The sequence below is a fragment of the Leptonychotes weddellii genome, chromosome 5 (assembly GCF_054177405.1).
Source record: "Leptonychotes weddellii isolate Sample4059 chromosome 5, ASM5417740v2, whole genome shotgun sequence".
NCBI lineage: Eukaryota > Metazoa > Chordata > Mammalia > Carnivora > Phocidae > Leptonychotes > Leptonychotes weddellii.
The window spans coordinates 16,075,323-16,097,144 of NC_138373.1; the positions used below are offsets into that span (position 1 = coordinate 16,075,323).

The window sequence follows — 21,822 nt, forward strand, 5'->3', positions numbered from 1 at the left end:
ACCCAGACTTCAGTTTCTCTCCCCTCCTGCATTACCTTAGACTTGGACCAAAGCTCCAGGCCCAGCCTGTGAGAAAGGAGCCTGGAGGCCTGAGGTGGGGGTGGGGTGGGGTTGGGGGGGTGGTGTGTGTGTGTGGGGGGGGTGCCTAGGTCATGTCACGTGCACTTGTGTGTTGCTCTTCGCCCTCTGACGGATGCCCGTGGGGGGTCTCTTCCAGGCTCAGGTGTTGGTGTGCCGAGCCCTCTCTAACATCCTGCTGCTTCCGTGGCCGAATCTCCCCGAGAATGAGCAACAGTGGCCTGTGCGCTCCATCAACCATGCCAACCTCATCTCCGCACTCTCACAGGACTATCGCAACCTGAAACCCAATGCTGTCGCCCCGCAGAGGAAGATGCCACTGGATGACAGTAAGTGTCCCCCAGGCAGGGGCAGCCGGGGAGATAGGTAGGGCAGGCTCTGTCTTTCTTTGTGGCCGATGAAGTATTCACCTGTCTGTTGTCTCACGGCCGCTGGGTGGGAGAACCAGCCTTGGGTGATGGGGTCATGCTTCTCTGTGGAATTCTGTGAACACATCAGCTGGACCTATTTCCTGAATGTAGAACACCCCTTTTCTTAGTTAAAATAAGTAAACCATTGATGGTGCCTTCCATGGATAAAGAAGTCCACAGTGACTAACTGATCCATTTCAGATACTTGTATAAGCAATCAAAGCAATTCACCTCTACACATTGGGAAAAATGGATTTAAGTACTGTCTTTTGAAACTATTTTAACCTTCCTCCAAAAACATGTTTCAGAGGCTTTGAAAGAACTTGGTATCTTCACAAATGACACTTCAAGTCTGATTGTTTATATTCAAAAGGGAGGAAAAAGATGAATCAAGAAAACTCAGTTCAAGTAGAAGGCATCAGATTTCTCTGAAAAGTCTTCCAGAAAGTACGAATTTTATAGAAATACTTAAAAAATACAGTATTTTAACACTAAGAAAATACTGGAACATTGGAAGACGTTTATAGAATGTCAACAAAAACACTTTGTGAAATGTTAGAAATAGGGGCGCCTGGGTGGCTCAGTTGTTATGTGTCTGCCTTTGGGTCAGGTCATGATCCCAGGGTCCTGGGATCAAGCCCTGCATCAGGCTCCCTGCTCAGCGGGAAGCCTGCTTCTCCCTCTCCCACTCCCCCTGCTTGTGTTCCCTCTCTCGCTGTCTCTGTCAAATAAATAAAATCTTTAAAAAAAATGTTAGAAATAGCAATAAGTACTCAACATTCTTGTTAAGAACATTATTTTTATAATCAGGAACATTAACACGTGCTCATTGTACAAAAATATTAGAATAGTATAAAGACGGGAAAAACTCTTAAATCTCTTGTTTCAGTATTTTAGGAAGTAAGCCTTTTAGCAATCTTGTTGTCTTCCTTTTTCTCTGTTTCAGGATCTTCTGTAGTTCTGTGGGTGCATGAGAAATGGCGGAGTTAGGGAGGGCGCCCTGTGCGCGGGGCCCCTGCCCGGGTCTTCTCTCCGTCTCTGCATCTCTGGCCATGCCGGCACTGCCCTTTACAGTCCGGTGTTTGTCTGGTCCTGGTTCTCAGTGTTTTGCGTTCAGTCATTCACTTAATTCCCACGTGAGCCTATGCGTTAGTTGCTTTTAGATATCCTGATTTAGTCCCTGAGGAAACTAGGGTCAGACGACCTGATTTGCCCAGGGGTTACGTACGGCTAGTGTGGACTCACCTTTTAGAAAGTTTAGTGGTCTTTTCTCCCTTTATCTTACACGTGCTTATTATCAGTCAGCATAGGCTACGTGGTAACAAACAATCCCAAAAGCTTAGTGGCTTAATCCAGGAAAAGATGTATTTCTTGCTCCTACTGCATGTTCAGCTGGGGCCAAGGGCGTTGGGGACATCCTGCTTATTATTCTGGTCACTCGAGGCCCCAGGCTGCTGAAGGCCACCCTGCAGTCTGTGCTTACGCTGGGATGGGGGCGGGGAGGATGGTGCAGGGGCGCTCGAAGCGCTGGTCTGCGGGGGACACCTGGCCTTCAGATGTCCACTCAGTTTCACTGGCCAGAGCATAGGGGTCTGCGGCCGCAGCTTCCCTGCAGAACAGGTTGCCCCCCTGTGTTGGAGCCACCATGTGCTGGAGTGATCTGCTGAATGGGAGCAGCCATTTCCACAGTGAATAGACTTAACAGCAGAGTTAACATCTGGCGTGTTCCCTGTTTGCCAGGCGCTGGGCTGAGAGCTTCCTGTACAGATGTTCATTCAGTCTTCCCTGCAGCCCGGTGAGGTTTGTCTTCCTCTCCAAGTGATAACATGAAGGCCTGGAAAGCTTTTCCCATTGCAGCTTAGTACTTTGACAAATTTTGAAACCTACACTTAGTTGGAAGACTAAGCAAAGGAACAACTGTATATCTTATGTGAGGGTTACTTGCTAATATTTTGCTACACATGTGTTCTTGCCCCCCCCCCCACTTTTTGTTTTTAACAGAGCCATTTAAATAAAGTAAGTTGCTGACACTTTATCCCTGAATTCTTTATTTTATTTTTTAAAGATTTTATTTATTTATTTCACAGAGAGACACAGCGAGAGAGGGAACACAAGCAGGGGGAGGGGGAAGAGGGAGAAGCAGGCCCCCCGCTGAGCAGGGAGCCTGATGCGGGGCTCGATCCCAGGACCCCGGGATCATGACCTGAGCCAAAGGCTGACGCCTAATGACTGAGCCACCCAAGCAGCCCTATCCCTGAATTCTTAACCTTTATTTCTGAGAACAAGATGCTCTCTTATAACCCAAACACCACAAACACAACCAAGTTGTGCGACCTGGTAATGGTAACATCATTTAACACATAGACGCAGTCAGTGTTCCCAGGAGCTACCAGAGTGGCCTTTTTTGTTTCTTAAAAATGGAAGATGTAGTCCGGGATCCTATGTTCTCTTTGGTTTTCACGTCTTTCCAGTCCTTTAATACAGAAAAGCATTCCTGGTTCTTGTTTTACAGGACATTGACGTTTTTAAAGAGTCCAAACCCATATTCTCGTAAAATGCCCCGGAAGCTCTTCTGATTGTTTCCAGCAATTTGGCAGGAATACCACCTGGGCCGTGTTGTGTGTTTTCCGTCGCATCGCTTCTGTGTGTCCCGTTACTGGCATGCTCAGTGTGGTCACCTGCCTCAGCAGGGCCTGCTGGTCTCTCCGCTGTCAAGTGCCATCCCCCCCCCCCCGCCCCTGCCCCCGCCCCGTGGCTTGGCACGTGTAGCTTGCTCGGGATCAGAGAGAAGGCGGTGGGGTCAGGAGTCAGGCCTGGGTCTGAATGGCTCCAGATCCTGATTCTTCACCACATTGCCCCTTTGTTCTTGAAAGCACTGTTTTTAATGGTCTGGTAACAGGCCACCTATCAAGTGGAAGTACCACACTTTATATCCCTGTTCTCCTATTACATATTCAGTGGTGCTTTCAGTTTCCCCTTGTACATTTCTGTGAATACATTTTGGTTCTTGTTTCAATTTCCTTACACATCAGAGGTCAGATTTTGGTCTCTTTCCCCTGTTGGCTTTTCCCGCTAAACTGCTTTCCCTGTGCCTTGTGTATCTTAGGGAGACGTCTGACCCAAGTGCAATTCCCCGGCTCAGTTAGAGTCCCTGTGCTTGGGGTAGTGGTATGTGAGTGGTTCCTTCAATATGATGCACGTGTCTTTGGCTCATGTGCCAGTGTCCGCGTGACCAGCCGTTAGAAGACCAGCCTGTTGTGAGCCATTATTTTCAAATCCTTTGAGTGAGGTGGTGTTACCTATCTATCCACATTTTCAGATGAGGAACGGAGACTTAGAATCTAGTGGAGTCAGGAGTCAAACCTGATTGCATCCACCTCCGGAGCATCGATTCTTTCTGCTGTACCCTTCCCTGGAAGCTGCTTCTGCTCCCACAGAGGCTGGTGAGCGTGGAGGGCCAGGTGGAGGCCAGTTCTCAGCCCAGCTCTGGTTCTGCCCCCGGAGCTCCACCAGGGCTGAGTCTGCCAAGTGCAGGCTGCGCCATGGGGGGCTTTTGGGGGCAGCTGGGGGCAAGCTCTGTGTCTAAGGGGAGAGCCAGCTCCACCAGTGATGGGGAAGGATGGTACCTTCCCTATGCTGAACCTTCCGATAGTCCAGGCACTTTGCTGGAAACATTCTCAACCTTGTCTGTCGTCCTCACAGCAGCCCTGCAAAGCTGGGGCTCTTGGCTGTCCCTGGTGTCCTGACAAGGGGCCTGCCCCGCCTGTAGAGCCGTCTGGTGCTCGTCTGTAGTTCCTCCGGGGCTCCTCGGAGCTGGGCCCTTGCCGTGTCCTCTGAGCTCCCGCCCATTTGCCAGCCCTGCCTCTGCTTTCTCTGGGCGCTGTGTGGAGGCACCATGTGAGCTTGCATCGGGGTCTGGTTAGGGGTAATGTGGTTAATAACACAATATCATAGGATAATATCGTACATATTGTCAGGCCCTGGGCCCTGACAGCGGCAGCAGATGTGCCGCCGGGTGCTGGTATGGATTGCCTGGCCAGCCGTCTGTCTGGAACCGACTGCGTGTCTCCTCTGCATGTGTCCATTCTCGCCTGGGGTAGTTCCCTTGTGAGGCTTATTTTTTTATCCGTCACCTAACCGGAGGCTACACTTTTATCTTTCCCTCCCTGTGGACTTGTTTCTGGTGGATAGAGGCAGAAGAGAGGCAAAAACCTGAGCAGGCAGGCCACCGGAGTCCTGGCGGTAAAAAGGGAAAAAAGAGAGAAAAGGATATAGGGAGAGAGAGAGATGGATAACTCAATCAAGAGAGACGGTGTTCCTTTAGCAAGACTTCTGCAGCAGCCCCCTGAATACCTGTGCAAATGTCCCCCCTTCTCGTGTGTTCCCCGTTACCCTGCTTTATCCTCAGACAAGTCCTGACATACACTGAATCTCGATTTGCAGCCAAAGTGATTATCCACCAGACACTTAGTGTCTTAGAAGACATCGTGGAGAATATCTCCGGGGAGTCCACCAAGTCCCGGCAGATCTGCTACCAGTCGCTGCAGGAATCCGTGCAGGTCTCCCTGGCCCTCTTTCCAGCTTTTATCCATCAGTCAGGTAGGAGCTGGCCGCAGGCCCCCTGGTGGCGGGAGCGGAAGAGTCCAGAGGGACTGCTAGGCTCTGTAGAGCACACCGAGCGGGCGGGCGCGGTGTGGCCTTGAGGCTGAAGGCAGAGCGCGGGGACGGTTATGGGGAGTCTGGGGCTAAGGCCCCCCGGAACCCTCACCTGGGCCTTGCACCTGTGTCGTGTGGCCCGGAGTCACTTGGGGCATCTTGCCTCATGCGCTTCTAAGTCTTTGCCTTCTCCCAGTGCGGAATGTCAGAGGATGAGGTGATGGGGTCATTGTACAGGAGAGGAAAGAGAATTTTTCCCATGGGTGCTGCTTATTTCCTTCGATGGCAAGGTGGCTTTTGCTGACATGGTTCCCGCCCTCTGTCAGTGCCACTGATAGAGGCTCTCTGACTCTCTGGATGCATGGGGCCTGGCTCTCCTGAGAGCACTTAATGTAGTCTTGTCAGTCACGAGGGAAGTGTCGGAGCTTGCTAGTTAGCACACGTTCCCTGATTGCCTCTTGTAAGCAGCGTGTGTGAGGTTAGAGCCAAAACATGCTGTACGAGATGATTGTCTAGATCTGCAAGTAGAACCAGATTAAATGTAACCAATATTTTCTGCAAATAATCCCTTTAATGGGCCAGGGCCATGCAGCCTGACTACACCCTCATTATCCACTTTCAGCCACTTAACCCCTGACCCAAGTGCAGGGATTAGTGGTCAGAGAGAGAAATGACAAGAGCACTCAGGTGTTGACCCAGTTGAATCATCCATCAGTGTGAGCACAAAATGATCCATCTGCAGTGAGAATTCAGCATTGCTGGATGCTTGGTGGTGAAGGCAGCTGCCCTGTGACCTTCACTTCTTCTAGTGAGCCGTCGTCAGCCAGAGGTTCACGACGCCAGAGCTGTTTTCTCGGCATGTCCCTAATGGTTTCCCACTTTCCATCGTGGGCTCTGGGGGCGTTGGGGAAACTTCTTCCAGCAGGAAGCCTTCAGGCGAGATGGTAGTGCATCTTGCAAAAGGAAGGCCATCAAACCGAGGGGGCTTCCACTTATCCCTGTGTGCAACTTCTGACCATTTGCTGTGTGCCTTCATTTAGATGTGACCGATGAGATGCTGAGCTTCTTCCTCACTCTGTTTCGAGGCCTTAGAGTACAGATGGGCGTGCCTTTCACGGAGCAGATCATACAGACTTTCCTCAACATGTTTACCAGGTAACCGCAGACCTGCTGTTCGCCGTGGCTTCCAGACTCCCAAGGGAGGACTAGTGGGGCTGGGCTAAAGAGCCTGGGACTTTCTGCTCCTTTTCTTCACGTGCCACAAGGGTTGGTTTTCATGCGGGCCCCCAGAGAAACATTTCCTTGGCTACCGCGTGCTTCCCCGTGTCTGCAGAGAACAGTTGGCCGAGAGCATCCTCCACGAAGGCAGCACTGGATGCCGGGTGGTGGAGAAGTTCCTGAAGATCCTTCAGGTGGTGGTCCAGGAGCCTGGCCAGGTGTTCAAGCCTTTCCTCCCCAGCATCATCGCCCTGTGCATGGAGCAGGTGTATCCCATCATTGCCGAGGTACGAGGGGTTGGGCCGGTCCCGTGCTGCCTCCTGTCTGCCCCGGGGAGGGAATTAGTGAAGAAAAGGCATTGTGTTTTAAAGCTAATTTGCTAGTTGTTTTTTTTTCGTAAGATATTTTTTCCAAGAAAGAAGGCCTTTAGCTTGGTCCAGTCTTTTTATATTGGTTGAATTAATCAGAACTAGTCTAGTGAAAGCATAGCAAGGTTGGTTGGTGAGTAAGAGCCGTCTGCCATGGCAAACAATTTATAATTTTAGGTGAATATGCGGTTTTCTCCAGTGAACATTGTAACAAATGTACTTTCCTAGTAAGAACTTCCACTGATCTCAAGGATATAAGGCTAGTTCTTGGAACCGTGCAAAGGTTTTATTGTTAAAGGAACGCTTTTAGTCCTTAGAAAACAGACGTTCAGCGTGACAAGATCCAGAATAAGTGTGGATTTAACTACATTTTATGTGATAGTTAAATAAGAGCTAACCTTTTTAAGTGTCCTAACTAAGGCTTAAATAAGTCAGTTGCTTTGCATCATTAAACACATTTGGGTCCTGTAAGGATTCCTGCCATGGGGGCTCATGCCCTCTGGTCCCAATTTAATTTAGTCAAGACTGAATTAAATACATCTGGACCTTACAGTTTTGAATTCTCCAGAGACATCTGGAATACTGTAACCTGGCATGCCCTCCAGTGATTTGGAGATTTTCGGTTCAGTTAGAAAATACTGCTGAGCCTGCCTCCCTCCCCCCCCTTCCCCGAATCCTGCAGCCAGTGACAGAGGAGACAGGCCCAGGGAGCAGTTAGCCCCGTACGCTGCCTCCCCCTGGAGGTCTTCTGCCGTTGCTTTCTGTGGCTCTAGGTGCTCTTTAAACTCCTGCTCCATAGAGGGCAAACTGCTTTTAAAGCTTCTTACTTGTTTTGCATAATAAGATCAACAGGTTAGCTGGGACAGCCTTTTTTATCCTGGGAAAAGGAACATGACCAAGAAGATGTAACAGGTCACATCAGCTGCTTTCTAAATAGGAAACCCATATTCCTAATTGTTCTGCCATTTGGTAGCCTTTTTTTCCTGCCTGAGAGGGCTGAGTGCTTCTGTCAGAAAAAGGGCCCCTCGGAGTGCCTGGCTGGCTCAGTCGGTAGAATGTGACTCGTAATCTTGGGGTTGTGGGTTCAAGCCCCACGGTGGGTGTAGAGATTACATAAAAATAAAATCTTTAAGAAAAAAAATTTGTTAAAGAAAAGAAGAATAAAGGGCCCTTGGCCCTGGCCTGGGCATTGTGTCTCTGTGGAAGTACGCCTGGTTTGAACTGCCGGCCTGAGGGCGACTTGACCGGACGAGAGTGTGGGTGGGACACCGACACTCTGCTTGCTGGTAGCAGGCATTGTTTAGGTCCCTCTGTTGCTCTGAGCCACAGGAAGGGCAGGTGTGAGGGTCTGTGTGTCTCCGCAGCGCCCCTCCCCTGATGTGAAGGCTGAGCTGTTTGAGCTCCTTTTCCGGACGCTCCATCACAACTGGAGGTACTTCTTCAAGTCCACTGTCCTGGCCAGTGTGCAGAGGGGGATCGCTGAGGAGCAGATGGAGAATGAGCCTCAGTTCAGTGCCATCATGCAGGTAATGTGCAGCAAGAGCCCATGAGGCTGCCACATGATCCCAGGACAGAGGGCCTCATTCTGGACACCACCTGGGTCCCTCAGCTATCTGTCCCTTGGTTTGCTTCCCTGGCATACGGGGAGGCCATGTAGTCTCTGGTCAGAGCTCAGTGCTGCCTCTTAGTATCTAGGAAGTTAGTTAAGTTCTTGGGGGTTCAGTCTCTTCATCTGTAAAGTGGGGAGAATGCTGCCTATTTCGTGGGTCGAGGGTGAGGCTGACTGGGTTAGCTTCTGCCCAGCTGCTGATGTGTGGGGGTGCTGGGTAAGTACCTGTCTGTATGCCTTGTAGCGGCGCGCCCCCAGTGTGAGGGGCTGTAGCACGTGGAGGCCCCCTTAACTGGAAGCTGAGTGGAGTCTCTTGGGGAGGGGCCCAGGGATCTGCATCTTGTAAAGATCGTTCCGGCTCATACCATCCTGGGAGAGTGCTGCCCTGTGAGCGGACTCCCTGGGGGGCTGACCGCACCCTGCTGTAGAGGCCGCGGCGCCTCCCCTTGCTGGGGGTGCCTGGGCTGCCTTGTGGCTACTGTCCACTGCTGTCCTTCCACACTTCATGGTAGAACTTTTTATTCTGAGCCCAGGTCCAAGTAGAGGGTTTCCTTTTTGTTTGTTTGTTTTTGTTTCCAGTGCAAGTTTTTCTCCTTGGGGTAGCCAGAGGGATTCTGCCTTCCTCCCTTGAGCTCCGCGTCAGCACGCACACGTGCAGTCCCTGTGCGGAGATGCTTCTCTGGATGAGCACACGCCCTGCCCCTGGCCTCTCGCTGCCCTTCTGTCTCCAGCGTGGCCTTGGGTGTGGAATATTCAGTGTTTGCTCTCCTACCCCCCACGTCAACCTTGCTTCTAAGCTTTCTTGGGCAGATGGGTACCTGGCCCTCTACTAGGCTGGTGAAAGCCACTTTGGAAAACAGCTTCACGGTTTGGCAGTTTCTTACAAAGTTGAGCATGTAGTTACTACCCGACGAACCACTTGTAAGCATTTTACCTAAGCTAAATGAAAACATATTCATGCCACATGTCCACAGGTGTTTATAGTGGCTTTTTTCATAATTGCCCAATCTGGAAATAATCCAGATATGCATCAGCTGGTGAATGGATAAACCAAGACACATGTATATAAGGGACTGCTACTTGATGGTAAAAAGGAACATATTCTGACACTGAGACCAACGTAAATGACTTCCAAATGGTTATGCTGGGTGAGAAACCAGACCCCAAGGGCTCCAGACCGTATGATTTCCACTCCATCATGTAATGTTCTGGAAAAGGCAAAAACAGAGGGACAGAGAAGGGGTAGGGGGAGAAGACTGACTGCAAAGGGGACACGAGGGACCTTTTTGGGGAGATGGAAGTGTTGTGTCTTGATTGTCATGGTGGTTAGATGACCATGTGTTGGTCAGAATTACACAAGGGTGAACCCCAAAAGGGTGAGTTTTACTCAGTGTCACACTTGAGTAAACCCAACTTAAAAAAATAAAACCATCGGGCATCATGGAGATCCCATTGCTGCAGCAGGCATTATGAGACCCCTCATAGCTCAGGGGCCCGGGGACAGAAGGACAGAGCAGGCAGCAGCTTGTTGGGAGTGGGGGCTTGCACATCACTGGCTTGGGGTTTTTTGGCAGGGGAGGGGTGTTATTTTTTGCTTTAGCACTTGTAACTTTGACAGCCCAGAAACTGCAAAGGAGTTTAAAAATTTGCTGTTGCTTAGGCCCAAGGCAGAGGCAGCCAGTTTGAAGGAGCCTCCCAGGATTTATGGTTTGTAAGAGTTGGGACGCCAGGGAGAGGGTATGTGGCTGACAGAGGGTGAGGGGTTGGTTTGAGGGGAGGCAGGAGGCAGGCTTCAGAGTCTGCTGGGTTTGCTGAGGTTTTGACTAGAGTCACTTGACTAGCTTCTCGCTTCAAAGGCGGAATCCATGAAGGGATCCAGAGGTTTATTACAAAAGGTCAAGGTGAGACCCACATGTGAAGTGAGGCCCAGTGGGGAGGACTTCAGAGCTACGACTACTCAGGAACATTTCAAGATCTGACCAGAAGACTCAAGGCCGTGGATACCCTCATCCTGCCATGGACATGAGGAACCACTTGCAGAGTGCTGGTTCTTTTGGTGTGGGGTGGGGGCCCTAGGAGGGCCAGGTCTGAGGTGCTTTAAATGCTGCTCATAACATAGTGGTCTTATTCCCTAGGCTTTTGGACAGTCCTTTCTCCAGCCTGACATCCACCTATTTAAACAAAATCTCTTCTACTTGGAAACTCTCAACACCAAGCAGAAGCTCTACCACAAGGTCAGCGCCCCCTCTCAGAAAGGGTCCCTCCTCCGAGGCGTCAGTGGGGCGGGCGGAGTGCCACCCTTCTGGGGCAGCAGCTGGGGCACGTGGCAGGAAGTGGGCTGGGATGCAGACGGGCCCCGGGGGCGGAGTGAGCCCTCGTGCCGTCGCTCACCCCGGCCTCTCTGTCTGCAGAAGATCTTCCGGACCACCATGCTGTTTCAGTTTGTGAACGTGCTGCTGCAGGTCCTGGTTCACAAGTCCCACGACCTTCTGCAGGAGGAGATCGGCATTGCCATTTACAACATGGCTTCTGTGGACTTTGATGGCTTCTTTGCAGCCTTCCTCCCAGAGTTTCTGACCAGCTGTGACGGCGTGGATGCCAACCAGAAAAATGTGCTGGGGCGGAATTTCAAGATGGATCGGGTGAGGAGAGGGAGGCCAGGCTACGGGGAGGGCAGGCGTGGGCTCTCACCCTGGCACCTGCTCAGGGAGGAAGGGGCAGGCCACTTCCGTGTGTGGTCTGTGCCCACTAGTGGCTCCTGAACAACTTGGTGCTGTGGCTGGACGCGGGGGGGTCCCGCCTCCCCACGGTGGGGGCTCCTGCAGCCAACGTGTTCTTCGTCTCCGCTGTCGGGCCCCAGCCCCGGCCCCAGCAGTCTGTCTGATTGCCTCTGCACCCCATCGAGGACACCCATCCCCCTGGGTGCAGTCATCGTTTTCTCCCGGGTCCTGAGCCACTATAGCCCAAACTTGCAGATAGTCTGGGAAGACTGGCGCTCAAGAGCCACGTCTCGGAGTCCCCCCAGGGTTAGGGATGGGCCCCTGGGCTCTGCCCAGACCTCCTGGTTCAGCGTGGGCTGACCTGCTGTCCGCCCAGGGAACATGGCGGGAATGGGGTGGGGGCTGGGGTGGTGAAGGCACTGGATGCACACAGAGCCATTGTGGCCGGTGTGTCTGGGTCCCATGGCCCCCAGCTTTTCCTGTCCTGGGGTGTCCTGGCTGGACACTCACCTGCCCCCTTTCCTCTCTCAGCCGTTAGGTCTCTGCACTTGCCTGCTAGGCCCTTCTTGGAACTCTTCCCGTGGAATGAGTCCGTTTCATCCTTCACCGCCTGACACGCGGCAGAATGAAACCTTTCTCCCTCATCCTCGTGGTGTCCCTGCCTTGCCTCCTGCGCTGGAGCAGCTGGCCGGCAGTCCCACTTCCATGTGCAGACCTACACAGGGCTCTTGCTGGAGCAAACTCTGCTCATTCCTTGCTTATCTCATCTGTGATATGCATCACGGTAGTTTTCTCTTAGACTCACTCAGTTCCTGTTTTCCTTTGTCTTGGACTCCTCCTTTCCTTGTTTTCCTTTGCCTTGCAATGTGTCTTTCCTCGGGATCTGTCTTGTCTTCTCCTGAGCTTCTGGAAGCTCACTTCAGCCACTTGGGTAGTACTCCTTCTTGTTCCTTGAGGCCAAGTCCTAATATTTAACTCTCAGTTTCTAATGATGTCCTTATCAGTCAATGTCTTGATTGAGAAAGCGGTGGCCTTCCAAATCTAGTTCTGCATCTGTGCACCTGGGGGGCTTATTAAATATACAGAAACGTACTCTTGTGTTCCCCCCCACCCAGGACATTTGAATTTGGCATTTGGGAGCCACTGATGTAAAAGACACCCCTTTGGTTTGTTTTCTGGAGGATGAAATAAGTAAACAAACCTGCGCCTTCATTCATCTGTTTACCGTGTACCTGACACTGGCTGGCTCTTGGGCCCTGTGTAGGGTGTTGGGGCTCCAGTCCCTCTCCCCGCCTTCAAAGGAGCCTTGCTGGGAAGACAGGCAGCATCGCCCTCTGTGGATGACACTGGGCCAAGCACTTCACATGCCCCGGCTCTTGGAAGCCTTCCAACAACCTTCCGAAGTGTAGATCCTGTTACTAATCCCATTTCACAGATGAACCGAGGCCCAGCAAGCTCAGCTGGGAGTTGGCAGTTAGAGAACTTGGGAATGCTAGAGCCAGGAAGCAGGATTCCTGGCTGGATGCCGGGGTTGCAGAGCCAGCGTGCACGGCCCACACGCGGGGTGAGCCAAGGGCACTTGGAGAGTGGGGAGCAGAGGTGCCTGCCTCACCAGCTGGGGCCTCTTTGGCAGAGGCAGGCTTTGAGGTGAGTTTGAAGAGGAGAGGTTAGCCAGGTGAAGGGCGGGTGGGCCGAGGCGCACCGCAGAGCCCTGCTAGCGGGCTTCCAGAAGGTACTGCCATGGCACCGCCAGCCACGTGGGGTCCCACTGGCTCCGTGGCAGGCACCGTTGATGTTACTCTACATTTGGACCTGCAGTGTGGCACCCAGTGATCCCGGTCTAAGCACGAGGAGGCGGACCTCGGGTGGTCTTGCTGGGTTATGGTAGAGTTGGGGGTTCCAGCTGCGAGGGGTCCTCTCCATTGGTGTCTGCGGCCTGTGGGCTCCTGTGGGGGTGTCCCTCCTGATCGGGAGGGCCTGCCCGGAGCCCGGGGTGGGGGAGGAGTCTATGGCTGCGGCTCGGCCGGCTGGGGTGAAGGAGAGGTGTGCGTTGGCAGACATACCTGTGTTCACGGGCAAGTCCAGTCTGGATCCCCTTCCCTTCTTTCCGTGGGACCTGGGGCAAGTTTCGGAATCTCTCTGTGCTTCACTTTCTTCACCCTTCACACGGGGGCACTAACGAAACCTGCACCGCGGGCTCGTGGTGAAGGTGGAGTGACTTAGCATCTGGATTGCTTGGGGCAGGGGCTGGCCTGTGGTGGGCTCCCACAGGGCCTTGGCTGACACGTGGTGCATGATGGGTGTAGATATTCTGACTATCATAAAGCTTTTGCAGACTTCTGAGGCCCACCCCAGGATCGAAGTAGCTCGGGTGGGGTTGGGGGGTGATTTGGGGTGTTGGGTGGGACTGGGCTGCATCTGTGCCCCTGCCTTCCAGGACCTGCCCTCGTTCACCCAGAACGTGCACAGGCTGGTCAACGACCTGCGTTACTACAGACTCTGCAATGACAGCCTGCCCCCCGGCACCGTGAAGCTCTAGCACGGCCTGCTTACCGCGAGCTCCGGCTGTCACCCGCCTCCCCTCCGCCCTCTGCCACGGACGGCGCCCGGACAGGCCTCGGCCGCTCCCTGGATTCTCGCACCCTGGACGGCGGTGCCTGCCCCCCGCCCCTCTCCACGCTTCTCTCCTGCTGCCCACCCAGCCGAACGGGCTGCAGGGTGCATCTTAGCGCTGGTTGGAGTGCCCAGGGCATCGGGAGCGGGCGGAGGGTCGTGCAACCAGGTTCCAGGGAGGCCCCAGGGAATCCTGCGGGCTGGTCCGCGCCGTGCCCACGGACGTCAGCCACGAGGCAGAAACGCCAAGGACCGCTCATGACAGTGCCACCTTCTCACCATTCCGCCCCCGGCCCAGCCGGCCCTGGAGAGACTTGATGCTGGAACTGTTTTGGCACTTCTGTCAAGCCTCTCCTGCCCTCCCCTCTGATTGCCTTGAAGTCTCTGCTCTTCGTCAGAGATTTGCAGACTTGTGGGTTTTTTTGTTCTTGTTTTCTCATCATTCCATTGTGATACTAAGAAGCTTAATGAAAAAATAAAATGCTTATGTTGTTGTTATATAAACCCTAGTCAGGGAGCGTCTTTCCACTCAGCCCCCCCGCCCCAGCCATGTGCAGGTGGAGGGCCATCCTGGTGGGGAGCAGGGCAGCGAGGTCGGGGCCTGCGGCGGGGCCCCGGGAGAGCACCGCAGAGGAGGGCCAGCTTGGGTGGGGTCTCCTAGACAGCCGCTCCGTTAAGCTGCGGGAAGACACAGGGCCCAGGCTCACCTGGCGGTGCGGGTGGGTGTGGAGCCCAGGTGCGGTCTGCCACCCCTCCTCCTAGAGAATGGATCCTTCCCGAGAGACCCAGCCAGGCATTGCCCGTCGGTGGACCGAAGTCTCGCTGGAGGTCAGCAGCCGGGTAGAGGGCTGAGTGGGTGGCGGGTGTGAGAGGAGAGGTTGCGCAGGAGAGGGCACTCGGGGCTCAGTGGTGTGTCTGAGAGCTGGGCCTGGTCAGCCATTCGTGTGTGGCAGTGGTGCTTGTCCTGAGGTTGCTGGGATGACGCATCGGCAGCTCCTCCTGCCTTAAGGGTCCCGGTGACCAGACTGACAGGACTAGGCTAGATTCTTCTGTTTTGTTTTAAGATTTTATTTTTAAGTGATCTCTACGCCCAACGTGGGGCTCAAACCTACAACGCTGAGATCAAAAGTCGCACGCTCCACTGACTGAGCCAGCCAGGCACCCCTGGACGAGGCTAGATTGTCATGTGGAATCCCAGCCCTGGCTGCAAGAGGCTTGCTCACCTGCAGTGAGGGTGGCCACTGGCTCGGTGGTAGAACTGGAGAGGAAGGAGTTGGGGGGGCTGATGGCTTCTGCTTCTGAGGCCTTTATTAGCATCACTGTGGGGGGCTGGGGGGGCAGGGGTACCTGGGCTGTGTGTGCGCGCGCGTGTCAATCACAGCCTCCCAGCTGCAGCTAGCCCCACTTGAGAGTTCGGAGAAGAGGAAATTGAAACTCCAGTCGCTCTTTTGCAGAAAGGAATTAACATCCGATTATTCTTGGGCTATAAATACCATGTCACCTGCCTGTGAGGGAAGGCTTGAGTGTGGTCTACGCCTGAGCCGGTGAAAGGGCTTTTTGAATGCCGGCAGATGGAAGGGCGATGGGATCTGTCGCCTGAGAGCTGGGACGGAACTCGAGGAGGCAGGATTTGGGGTGGTAGGGGAAAGGCTGCAGGGAATAAGGTGGGCCCAGCAGTTTTGTTTCTAGACTGCTGGGCATGGCTCCAGCTGTGTGGGTTGTAGTGAGCTCCCCATTCTTGGAGGTGTGCAAGCAGAGGCTGGGTGACCTGCAGAAAGGGTCTGCTCCCCTGTGCTCCCCTGACTCATCCCTCTTGTCTGCAGTGTGCACCGCCCCACCCACCTGCAGGGCCCGGCACAGAGCAGGCCTTAAGGAGTGTGGCTGGAATTGGGTGTCTTCTCAGGCCCTTGACAAACCCAGAGACTGCATTCTGAGGGAGGGGCCAGGGAGAGGCCCCAGCGAGCCTTTAGTCAGTCTTGGCCGTGGACTGACAATGCCGAGGATTTCACCGAGTGGGCCGCTTGCTCTGCCGCCTTTTGAGTGCAGGGAGGCTGTCACGATGGTCTGTCCCCATCAGTGACATCCATCCGAGGCATAGCCACTGGCTCTGGGATGGTGTCTGATGAAACACTTCCAACTTCCAACCTTTTCCTCCACTTGTCTGCCATCGGCCTCACGCCACAGAGGGTCAACTTTCTTTTCCATAGCCTTTTTTATTTCTTCCTGACTAAAATATTGTAGTGAAAAATGCAGAAAGCTAAAAAGGTCATCTAATCCTACTGCTCAGAGAAAACCACTGTTAATATTTTGGTGAATTTTCTTTTCTAAATACGTACAAACATATATGGTTTTGCTCTTCCTTTTCCTTTTTTTCATTGTAAAATTGAGCTCGTGTTGTTTTGCAGGCTCTTTTATTCATTATCACGCTGTGACCGTTTCCGTGTTACTGTTCTAGAACGTGATTTTTAATGGCGGAGGGCATTCCAGGGACATGCTTTGTTTACAGTTTTTCTGATTGCAAACGTTTGCTGCTGCAGCGAGCATCAGTGCACACGAATCTCCGTGCTTGTGTGATGGTCTCCACGGGTCCTCGTCCTCCATGTGGAGGTGACGGCACACATGTTCTCGAGGCTTCTGATGGATCCTGCTAGGCCTGATTTCTCTTCTGAAGAAGCTTAAGTTAGACTTCAGAGTTGCAAAATGTCTGAGCTTGTAAGGCTCCGCTGAGATCATTTGACCAAATCAGCCCCTGCTTTTTGTGGATCTTGGGGACTCTCCTGCCCACTTCTCAGCGCCACCGTTATCCCCTAGTGACGTCTCCGCAGGGAGGCTGGCTGGGACCAGGGAGAAGAGAGGTGCTGATGGTTCTAGTTGACTCCCGGGGCCTTGACAGGAACCCTGATTGACGACAGTGAATTTAACAAACATTATTTCCGGAATCCCTGTCTAAGCCCGGTGCTGGGTTGCAAGTGAAAGACTTAGAGGCTAATAAGGCAGCTGGTGCCTGCCAGGACTTGCAGGCCCGTGAGGAGACGGACAGACAGCTTGTTGCCGAGAGGTGTGCTAAGTGCAGTGATGGGGGTTGGGGGCCCAGGAAACGGATGGAGAGCCGAGGATCAGGGGGGCCTCACTGAGGGTGACGACCACCGAGCCGGTTCCTGGAGGGTGTGGAGGAGCTCCCCGGTGGGCAAACGGGTGTGGACACAGGGGCGATGGGGTCTGAAGGTGGGCCGGCGGGCTGGAGCTGCCTGGAGACTTTGCAAATTGCCAAATTGTCATGAAGCTTTGATGGGGAAATGGGTGGGGCACGCGCTTCCTTTCAGCTTCAGGTGCAGCCCCCTGGTTCATCGGAGGGCCCACCGTGGTCACCAGCCCGGAGACACACAGCTGATGACGGGCAGCGTCCTGTTCTGTGCGGCGAGCACGTGGGAGGATGTGGCCTAACGGTGCTGGGGCGTCTCCGGGACCTGCTCGGGGCAAAGCAGAGGTCTTCCCTGACCGCCTCTCAGGAGCGCCCCTGAATCGCCTTGACTGCCCCACGGCACCTGTGGTGGGCCCACCCACAGGAAGGCAGGGGTGGGGCTCGGCCCACAGCAGGTGCCCCAAAATGTCGAGTGCCTGAGGGTTTTCCAGATTCATCCAAATGGGTTTCTCCTCACACGAGGAAGTCTGGAGTCACTCTAATTTTTAACATAACGAAGCTACGTTCTCGGTGTCTGCTTCCAACGCCAAGCCTTACTTTTCAGGGCTCCTCAGGGAAAAGCCCTCGAGTGAAGAGCTCTTCAGTGAAGGATTTCTTTAGCTCAAGGGCTCCCCTTTCCGCTCTTCCCTGCTTGCATCATTGGAAACATCTGTAGAAATCCATGTTAATTAATTGGCTCCAGCCTTGGAGTGGGTGGGATGGCATGGTGGGATAGCACGGTCATGCGGCCTGCTGGGTTAGGCCTGAAGCTGGCTCTGAGCCCCGGTGACCCTGAAGGGCACTGGGAGCTCTTGCTGAGTCCACGTTGGGTGCCTTCCCCGGGGTGGGCTGGGGGTGGGCTGAAAAATGATTGAAGTGAAACATAGACCAGACACAGGTGGGCATTTTGGCAACGGGTAGATTTTAAAAATAAGCCGGGGTGGCTCAGTCGATTAAGCATCCAACTCTTGGTTTCGGCTCAGGTCATGATCTCATGGGCTGTGGGATCGAGTCCCGCCTCAGGTCCGTGCGCAGCACGGAGTCTCCTTGGGATTCTCTTTCTCCTCTCCCTCTGCCCCTCCCCCGCTCACGTGCATGCGTGTGCTTTCTCTCTCAAATAAATCTTTAAAAAAATAAAAATAAGCTTCATTATAGAAATAATACATGTTCCTTGGAGATAAACAACACTAGCTGCACACACACACACACACGCACACACCCCTTTGGGTGAGCTGTGTGGTCCCTAGAGACCCCAGCTCTCTCTGGCTATTTCAGCCTAAGCCACGGCGGGCCAGTTAGGTGGAAGTGGCCTCTGGAACACTGTGGGCAGTTAATCTGGGACCTAGTTTCTCAGACTCACATTGGTGTCTGCAGCTAGCTGGGGCCTGAGACCAGAGGCTCATCCAAAGGTGCGTCTTCTCCCTGAAGTCAAGAGAGAGAACCACGGTCATTCTTGGAGCCACTGAGGAAGACATAATCCGCATTTTGGAGAGGTGGAGCCTGAGGCCCAGAGGCTCCAGTAGGTCCGCGTCCTTCCTCTTCCCCCCCTGTGTTCCCATGCGGGAGCCGATGACTCCTGAGCTCCCCAGGAGTGGCGGCGACCTTGCTTCCAGCCTCGGAAGGACACTCAAGTAGGAGTGATTGAGACTCCAGAGAAAGATGGGCAGACCTTCTCAATCTTCGCTGCTGAGCCTGCCTGGGGAGGTGCCGGGAGCCCAGAGGAAGCTGTGGGGGTTTTATTATGTTAATGATCTGTGTTGTGGCATTTCCAAAAATGGTTCCCACCTCCTCCATGCGGGAAGAGACAGGAGGAGACAGGCTGTCACTGCCTCCCAGATGCAGCCGGCTTTGCCTTTGGCAGGTGCCCACCCACCCCCTTAGGATTCCCTGCCTTCAGAGCAAAAGCTTACAGATGAGAAAATCGAGGTTCAGAGAGGGTGGTGACTTGCCCAAGGCCACACAGCACATCACTGGCAAAGCTGGGGTCCACTTTCAGGTCTATAGGGCTCGAGTCTGGAGAATTCCAAATCCTGCTCTGTTCCCTGCCAGAGGCACTATGGCTACTTTACTGTTTTCTGCCTTGTGACAGACCTGAGTTGAGGCACTCTGCAGGTGGCGCCTGAGCTTTTTGAAGAACAGGGAGCTGAGAGCTTGGAGTCTGGGTCCCCGTGGTGGGTCCTGGATTCACTGTGCCTGCCCATCCCGTCCCCTTCCCTTTCTGGGCCCTATCTCTTCTCGAGGTGCGGTGGGCAGTCAAGCCAGTGGGCGTGAGGAGGGGGCCTGCTTCCTGGCGCACGGTAAGGTGGGACTCCATAGCCAGGGGTCCTGCTCTCCCTGCCCCCATGTTCCAGGGGCTTTGAGAGCTGTTTGCAGAATTCAGTTTGCAGGTGATCCAGACGGGGCTGCACATCGGGGAGGCCCTGGGCACTCGGCCCCACTGAGGGCAAAGGTCCTTGGGGTTTCTACGTGGATGGGGCTTGTGGAATCCAGGGCCAGCTGTGTAGGTTTCCCTCACCGTGACGATGCACGTCGGACTCACCCTTAGCTCAAGGATACGTATAATTTATGGTCCGGTCCTTTCGCTCATCGCTGGACATTTGCTGAGGGTCTTCACTGTGACAGGTACTGGGTCAAGGACTAGGCACGAAGCACAGGAGTCCTGTCCTCCAGAAAGGGAGGGGGATCCTGTTGTGTGCCACGTGGCTTTACGTGAGGATGTGTGTGTGCATGCACACACATGCGTGCTGGGGGGTGGACAAAATGTACTCTGTACTCTGATCGGAGTCAGATGTGCACAAAATGTTCCTCCTTCTATAACTGATCTCATTTTGCTCTGAAAAACGGGTGGCAGGAAAAATGTATTTTTAAAAAAATGTGCTAATTTAACAGAACCCATTCTCTCCACATTTAAAACGGGTTCTTCTGGATAAAATGTTCAGTTAAAGTTCAAACTTTAGATGGGCTTTATGCGAATTCCGAAAGGCACCTCTTCCTCTGAGCAGGTGCAGCTCTGTACCAAGGAGGGTGGAGGGTGGGCACGATTTCAGCTGGGACCTACCCCCTCAGCCAGGCCTTCTTGGACAGTGAACAACTTGCACAGCTGTCCATGGTGGATTTGTCAAACTCCCCATCAAAACTGTCTTGTCTCAAAAAATCTCCCTTTCCCTTCATCCCTCCTCTTTCCAAGGTGGCTTCAAGGGGGTGCTGCTTATGTGTCTGGGGTTGTGGGAGGGATCTCTAGCCCTTGTTTTGGATTTTAGACCCACAAACCAAAAGGCCACTCTTAGATGGGGCTGGCCTGAATATCCAAAATGGACTCAATCCTGGATCCGAGGCTCCGTGAGTCTATAGGCCGTGCTCCCATCTGTAACATCTGACCTGTACGGGTCTCCTGCGGGACGCAGTAGGTGAATATTAATGAAAGCTGTCACTGGCCCCTGCGGCCCCCACCGTCCTTCCCTGTCAGCGGAGTAGAAGATCAGAGGAGCGGCCTTGAGGTCTCAGGGCTGTTTGTAGTGGGTGTGGAGCAGCCCCCCTGCCTTCCCAGCCCCACCAGTCCAGCGGTGGGGGCTGCAGCTGTTCCCCTCCCCCGGGGGACCTGTTGCTCTGGGCAGCACTGGGGTCCCCCTGCTCATGAGAGGAGCCTCAGCTTTCCTCTCCCATCATGGGAACCGGCCCCATCCCCCCCACCCTGGCTCAGGTGACTCAGCAGCCCCCCTCTGGTCCTCCCGGGGGCCCTGGGGGTTTAGGACTTTCCCTCCTGCTGTCAACCACCCCACCCCCTGGAGCCAACCCCCACTGCCCTTCTAGATAACTCTGGAGAATCCATGGCCGTTGAAAAGGGAGTTGGCAGTGAGAAGAGCCAGATGGACATCCGTTCTGCTGGTCGGTCCCACGGCAACATGCTGGCTGCCACCCACAGGAAGTCCTCAGGGGACACCCATGAGAAGCTCAATCACTGTGGCTCCCGAGGGGTCCGAGGCTCACTGGCCAGTCCTCGCTCCGGCAGCTTGGACGTGACGACAGGTGAAGGTCATGGGGGTGGTGGCCCCTGGACCTCTCTCCATGTGGTCTGTCCCCTTCCCCCTCCTTTGGTCTGTCTGCTCTCTCTCCCTCCCATCCCCCAGTTTCCTTCAGCCTCCCAGGGGCCGAGTTTTGGGGTCTGTCCTGGACTCACACACTTGAGGGGACAGGAGCTTTGTGGCCAGCCGCTTACACTCGGAAGAACCAGGGGGAAGGTGCTTTGTTGCCATATGTCCGTGCTCACCCGCGGGACTTGAGGACATCAGGCTGCTCAGGGAATCCTTAATCAGGCTTGGAGCTCTACCACCAGGGGCTACACTCCAGCCGCCAGTCCGTCCTACCGCCCGCCTCTGAAGTCTTGATGTCCTTCACCGCGCACGCTCGGCCTTCTGCTCCGGGAAGCGGCTTGACTGGCTCCCATGTTGGATTCCTACGTAGGCACATCTGGTGAAAGGGGGGCTGGGACGCGAGAATCGCCGTCTACACCTGGGGGGTGGGTGGGCGGGACTCCTGAGGGAAGAACTTTCCCCAGACACAAAGCGATGGGCAGCTGCAAGGTGACCAGAACCCACTAGGTGGCCACACAAGTATTTCTGGATCCCTAGGCCTCCTACAGCCAGACCCGCCCCACAGACCCTCCCCATCGGTGGGGCGGGGGGCCCGCGGTGCAAGGCTTCAGGCCTGGGCCTTCCAGGTGGAGGCGGGCGGGGGGCACCCTCTGTTTCCTCTCTCCCAGTCCCCACCCCTCTGGAGGCAGCCGGAGAGGTGGGTGTCTGAGGGCTTGGTGGTGGGAGTCAGAGTCTGCCTGACCTCACTGAGGAGGTGAGAGTCAGACTCGGGCAGATCTGGGTTCAAGTTCCCATGCTCCTGCTTCCTCACAGCAGGGTCAGACCCTAAATGTTGGAAACACCGTAGTGCCGACGCCCACCCCTAAGTAAATAGAAAC

General features: G+C 54.2%; 2 protein-coding genes across 4 annotated transcripts in view; both read left to right on the forward strand.

The window, feature by feature from the left end:
- The window catches only part of XPO6 (exportin 6), a 104,899-nt gene extending 90,723 nt beyond the window's left edge, over positions 1–14,176 (forward strand). For both annotated transcript variants that reach the window (XM_081819797.1, XM_081819796.1), the window contains 8 exons: positions 218–407; positions 4,932–5,087; positions 6,185–6,299; positions 6,478–6,649; positions 8,095–8,256; positions 10,475–10,573; positions 10,751–10,981; positions 13,497–14,176. In XM_081819797.1, coding sequence (XP_081675923.1) covers positions 218–407; positions 4,932–5,087; positions 6,185–6,299; positions 6,478–6,649; positions 8,095–8,256; positions 10,475–10,573; positions 10,751–10,981; positions 13,497–13,598 — 1,227 coding nt within the window. In that variant the 3' untranslated portion in view covers positions 13,599–14,176. The remainder of the gene's footprint in view (positions 1–217; positions 408–4,931; positions 5,088–6,184; positions 6,300–6,477; positions 6,650–8,094; positions 8,257–10,474; positions 10,574–10,750; positions 10,982–13,496) is intronic.
- Positions 1–21,822, forward strand: part of LAT (linker for activation of T cells) — a 419,561-nt gene that overhangs the window by 196,257 nt on the left and 201,482 nt on the right. The gene's annotated exons all lie outside the window — the stretch shown is intronic.